This window comes from Octodon degus, unplaced genomic scaffold (assembly GCF_000260255.1).
Source record: "Octodon degus isolate 3935 unplaced genomic scaffold, OctDeg1.0 scaffold00045, whole genome shotgun sequence".
Lineage (NCBI taxonomy): Eukaryota > Metazoa > Chordata > Mammalia > Rodentia > Octodontidae > Octodon > Octodon degus.
The window spans coordinates 10101863-10107993 of NW_004524621.1; the positions used below are offsets into that span (position 1 = coordinate 10101863).

At 36.6% G+C, this 6131-nt stretch overlaps 1 protein-coding gene across 10 annotated transcripts in view; it reads left to right on the forward strand.

The window, feature by feature from the left end:
- Positions 1 to 6131, forward strand: part of Rnf38 (ring finger protein 38) — a 147568-nt gene that overhangs the window by 102246 nt on the left and 39191 nt on the right. For all 10 annotated transcript variants that reach the window (XM_023715928.1, XM_023715929.1, XM_023715923.1 and 7 more), the window contains one exon: positions 1401 to 1594. In XM_023715928.1, the coding sequence (XP_023571696.1) occupies positions 1488 to 1594 (107 nt within the window). In that variant the 5' untranslated portion in view covers positions 1401 to 1487. The remainder of the gene's footprint in view (positions 1 to 1400; positions 1595 to 6131) is intronic.

Sequence of the window (6131 nt, forward strand, 5' to 3'; positions counted from 1 at the left end):
GTAGCACCATATACTATGTTCTTTTACTAGTGTTATGATACAGTTTTTGTGCTTATATCAAGTATCAATTATTTGGCAATCAAAAATACTCTTATGCCCAAATAATTAGAATTTATAAGTGTAGGTTAGAAATAGAAGAGACCTATTAGAAAACATTCTTACCAAATTTTCTGTCATTTTGACATTTCAGTGAGACTCAATTGGATTGGACATTCAGGTGGGTGGAGAATCCTAGAGACTTACTGATATAATTAAATAATTATATCAGTTTTATAGCTAGCAAGTACATACTGTAACCCTTGAAAACTTGACAGTACTTCTAATAGACAATGACTTTCTAATTAGGGACTGATGGTCTAGGTCAGTTAATTTATCTGTTTTATACAAATCTTATTTATTTTAATGTATTTGGTTGTTGCACGGTCTCACTATGTAGCTCAGACTTAAAGTGATCTTCCTGTTTTTCAGCCTCCCAAGTGCTGGGATTACAAGCATATACCCCTGTGCCCAGACTCTGTGGCTGGCCCAGCTTGCACTGGGGGGAGGGCTGGTGTGCCATGTGGTACTGGCGATTGAACCGTGATTCCTGCGCTTGCCTAAGTTTGCCTAAGCAGGCACTTTAGTCTGCTGAGCTATCTCACTGGCCCCATGTAAATCTTGTTTTAGTCATGTAACCATTATTAAGGAACATAAATGTAATAGCCTAAACAAAAATAAGGTGAGAGGGAAGTGTAATTTAGAATCAAGTTGAGGACTTCTCAGGAGGACATTTGCCTCCTAAGCCATTAATCCTTGCATGACTGATAATTGTAATATAGCATAAAGGAGTTTTTCAGATGGATTCATTTTGTGTTTGTTTCTTCCGATAAAGAGAGGTTTAGTTTGCCTCAGAGGTTTTAGTTCATTTTTGGTTGGTCTCATTGCTTTTGGACCTGTGGCAAGGGCAGCACATCATGGCTAGTAACATTGGTAGGGCAAAGCTGCTCATCTCATGGCTAGTTACATCAGGATTTCAAAGAGGTCAAATATTACATAAAAGTTTATTGCACTATTGTATACCTTATTTGTTTTTTCCTGACATTTTATTATGATTCTCCCCTTCCGTGGACTTGAACTCAGGACCTCATGCATGCTTGCCAGGTAGGCACTGCATTACTGTACTAAATTCCTGGCCTTATGATGATTTTCAAAAACAGTTAATTTTTCTTATGAGAATAATACTGTGGCTCTCTTTCTATCTGCTACTACTCCAGTATTTTTTTAAAAGGTTTTTAATTTGGATTGATAATGCATGTTATACCCACCTTTACAGTTTTAGGGTAAATAGAAGCACCTATGGGCATGCAGTAATGTGAAATCCTTACAAGGTCTTACTTAGTTGTATTTGGTTGCATTGGCAGAGTGAAGATAGTCCAAGTCCTAAGAGACAGCGCCTTTCTCATTCAGTCTTTGATTATACATCCGCCTCACCAGCTCCCTCACCACCCATGCGACCATGGGAGATGACATCAAATAGGCAGCCCCCTTCAGTTCGACCAAGCCAACATCACTTCTCAGGGGAACGATGCAACACACCTGCACGCAACAGAAGAAGGTTAGTTGATTATAGTACTACTTAAATTTTCTTCTTTTGGTAGATTTGTAATTTTTAACATCAAAAATGTAGGTATTTTGTAAGTATACCAATATATGCATACACAAAAACCACTGCAGTTTATTCAGGCTCTCCTAGTAGGTTTTATAGTGCATTTAACTTAAAATTGAAAAATGAAATTTAAAGAGACTAAAGTGATTTATCTAAATTCAACTACTTTATGGTTTAAGACTTTGTGGACTGTGCTGATCACTGAAAATTGCATTCTGCAGTTCATAACTGTAAAGAAATGGGGAGATTTTAGAAATAAGATATCTCTTCTCTATTCCTGATCTTTCTTTATCCTGTAAAGCAATTAAGATTTTTATGTTTCTTATGAAAGAATGTCTGACTTTATTTCAGCTTCTAGTCCTGTCCTCAGTGGATGTTGGCCCTTACCCTCGCAGAGGAATACAATTCTGAGTGTGTTCCTCTTTAGTTGTTTCCTGAGATCAGACATTTTATTCCAGAAAAATAATGTCTTATTAGTGTGAGATACCTGTTTTGCATGTCTTGGATGTTTATAATCAAAGGAGTAGTAGTAACCTTGAGTTAGGAAAGTGTTACTGTTAATCTGCCTAACCCATATGGTAAATTCCTCAGTGTTGTATGTCGGGATATGACCTCTGAGGAAATAATAAAGGTTAAGTGAGAACATTAAGATGGGGTCCTCAGAAGTGGAAGTATCTAAAAGCTTAGTCTACACCATGAAGAGGTGCAATGAGAAGGTGGTTGTCTGCAAGCCAGAAAGAGACTTCTCTTCAGACACCAGTCATAGTGGCAGCCTGATCTTAGATTTTAATCCCAGAGCCTTGAGAGAATAATAAGCTTCTGTTTAAGCCTCCAACTTACATTGTTTTGTTATATGGTATGCTGAGCAGATTAATACAGAAGTGATATTAAAATCATCATTCTGTATTCCATATAAGAAAATAATCCTATGTCTGACCTATGTTCAGTAACACTTAAGGCTTTCATGTTATTTATAATTACTAAATAATACATGGCTACCATATAGCTGTGAAATAGCATAGGGAAGGTAATAATAGTATATAAATTTACAGCTTGAGTACCTGCTATAGATTCTTCATGTTTTGTGATGAACTGTGTCATACAGTCAGGACGTATAAAACTAGGTAAAAGGTTAAATAAACACATGTTCCTTTTACCTAGATTAAGGTAGAACATTGATCTATCTTGAAAGCTTTCTCCCTTCCTCCATTACTAGACTACAAACTTGGAAACTTGTTATTGTTGTTCATTAGCTTTTTACTAAGTGAATATATTCTTACTTTTTAATTTATTTTTTACTTTTTTGAGACAAGATCTTACCATGTGTAGTGCAAGATGGCCTTGAGCTCACTTATGTAGTCAGGCTGACCTTAAACTCATTGCAGTCCTCCTGTCTCAGCATTCCAAGTACTGGGATTACAGGTTTGCATCACCATATCTGGCCAACTATGAATAGATTCTTGAACAATAGATTTGGGGTTTGCCCCATTTTCATTTAAGTGTATTCTTGGACTTTGTTTATAAAACATTGTTTTTAATGTTGGTGGCAACAGTTCATTTACTTTTACTATGATTTAATGAGTTTGTTTCCATCTGCTGTTGGTTAATAGCTATATTAACCACTTAAGAAGAGTACTTTTTTACCACTTATGAAGTATTGTACCACTTATGAAGAGTACTATTATAAACCTTTGTGTGTTAGCTTTTCATTGCTGTAATCAAACACCTGAGAAAAACAACTTCAAGAGAAAAATATATTTTGGCTCATAGTTCCAGAGATTTCAGTTCATTGTAGGCTGAATCCCTTATTTTCTAGGCCTATAGTGAAGCAACAGTGTCATGACAGAAGGACTTATTTCAGTGGCAGCCAGGAAGCAAGAGGTAGGAAAAGAGCCAGAGATGAAGAGGCCAAGAAGAAAATAAGGCCCCCAGGGTTTTTTCCCATGATCCACTTCCTTCAAGTAGACCCCTCCTTCTTAGTTTCATTTTTCTCCCAAAATACCATCAAATTATGGTCTCTTTTGTTTTTGTGGTAAGGATTGAACTTGGAACCTTGCACTTGCCAGGCACGCACTTAATGACACTGAGCTATCTCCCCAGCCCAAATTATGATCTTAACATCGTTAAATCCACTGAAAAAATTAGAGCCCTCATGATTCAGTCACCTTCTAAAAGCCCAATTTGTGAGTACATGAGATTTTTGGACAGTATTTTAGATCTAAACTGTCACTCTATATACAAATCTCCTAAAGTAGGTATGCAAGAATTGCATTAGGAGTAGAAATGCTAGATAGATCATAGGAGGTGCCCTGCCTCACAAAGTATTAAAAATGTTTCCAAGGACAGTAGTAAGTAAATACAATTTTTGAATTGTTAAGAAGCATCACACTTTTTATTCATGGTGATACAAAAAAAAAAGGTCTTCCTCGCTCTCTCTCCCCCTCTTCTTTCCTCCCCTCCCCCTCGCTTGTTTTCATGGTACACTGAGGGTTGAATCTAGGGTCTTCGTACTGAGCTGCATCCCCAGCTCATGTATCTTTATCCCAGCTACAATCAGATGCAAATGTTTAAAGATGTTCTAATAAAATTTCGAATATAAGGGTGAACACAAAACCATAAAATAACCAAAAAAAATTAAGGGACACCAAAAAGTGAAAGATAGACGCAAAGTGCTTTAAATTGAATCAGTAAACATTAAACTCAGTTGAACTTGAAGGGACAGTTAAAAAGCAGAATAGAGTTTTAGAATGAGTATTGTATGATGTGATAGAAATACAAGCATATATTGTTACATCTGTAAAAATCAACCTGAAATCTCGTGACAACTAGTGCTTCCCTCCTTTTCCCCTCCCCTCCCCTTCTTTTGTTACAAGGTCATGCTAGTTCAGGCTGTCCTTAAACGCACTATGTAGCCCAGGCTGGTCTCTATTTTACAGTGATCCTCCTGCCTCAGCCTCCCAAGTGCTGAGCCTAGCTAACTGATAACTTTAAAAATAGTACATGGACAGAAAAAGTGAATTTTTCCCAGAATATAGTGTAAATAGATAAATGGAAAGTGTTATATTTGTGGGCTGGGGAGATGGCTCAGTAGGATAAGTGCTTGTCTGGTAAGCACAAGGGCCTGAGTTCAATCCCCAGTTCTGCCCCCCCCCCCCCCGCAAAAAGTGTTATATTTGTTTGTTTGTATGTGTATGTTTTGAGACAGAGTCTTACTGTGTAGTTTTGACTGGCCTTATACTCACTATAGAGACTACTCACAATGATCCTCCTGCCTTACCCTCCCAAGTACTGGCATTATAGGCATGTACCACCACTCCTGGCTAAGAGAAAGTAAATTTAAATGTGGAGACAACTATCAGTTATAAATATCTAGCAGTATTTCCAGAAAGAGGTAATAGTTGGAAAAAATTTTTTTAAATATACAATCATTTTTCAGAATTAGAGGAAGATAGTGTTAAGCAGGATCGTCAGAACATGAAATTTCTTTTTTTTTTTTTTAACGGTAACAGGGATTGAACTCAGGACCCTGCTCTTGCCAAGCAAGCACTTATTCTACTGAGCTATCCTCCTCAGCCCTTGAAATTTCTTCAGAACGTGAAATTTCAGAACATGCACTAGAGATTTAAAAAAAAAAAATCACAGACCTCCTCCTCTGGTGAAAAATAAAGAAATGAGAGGCAAATTGACTACAAGATTCTTGTTAGAGGGTTACAGATAAAAAGAAAGTGGACTAAATCTTCAAAATTATGAGAAATGTTTTTTGTTTTTTACTTTGAATTTATGTCAAAATAGAAAGTATTTTCAAATATGCAGATACTTAGATTCTCCCTGCAGGTATTATTAAATGCTTATGCTTTTTCCAGGGAGCAGAATAATAAATGCAGGAAATACAATTCAAGACTATTAGTTAGCAAAGAAAACAAAGAAAGATGTTTTGCTGAATGTGAATATATAAGGGTCTGTTTGGAACAAATACAGAAAAGGTCTGAACATGAGGTGGGTATAAACAGAAAAGTAAAAGTGTATATTCTGTTATCTAGGATTGTTGATTAGTTAAAGACTAATCACTAAGAACAACAGTATATGTAACCTGAGCACATTTAAATGGATGAAATAGGTGGAATACTCAGTCTAACAAAAGTCAATATTTGAGCCCAGGAGAACCAGCTTTCTGTTGTTTACAAGTGTTAGATCTAAAATAAAATAAAGTATATATCTATTGCTGTCAGAAATGATGTCAGGGGCCAGGGAGATGGCTCAGTGGAATGAGTGTTTCCCTGGCAAGTACAAGGGCCTGAGTTCAATCCCCGGTTCTGCCCCCAAGAAAAGAAATAATGTCAGATGAAACGTGCTCTTTTATCTCTACTTATTTTAGATGTTCTAATAATCCCCCTCCTCTGTGATATTTGGAATTAAACTCAGGCCCTTTACACTGACTACGTTTTCAGCCCCCATCCCCTTCTCTTTCTTTTTCTTTTTCTTTTTC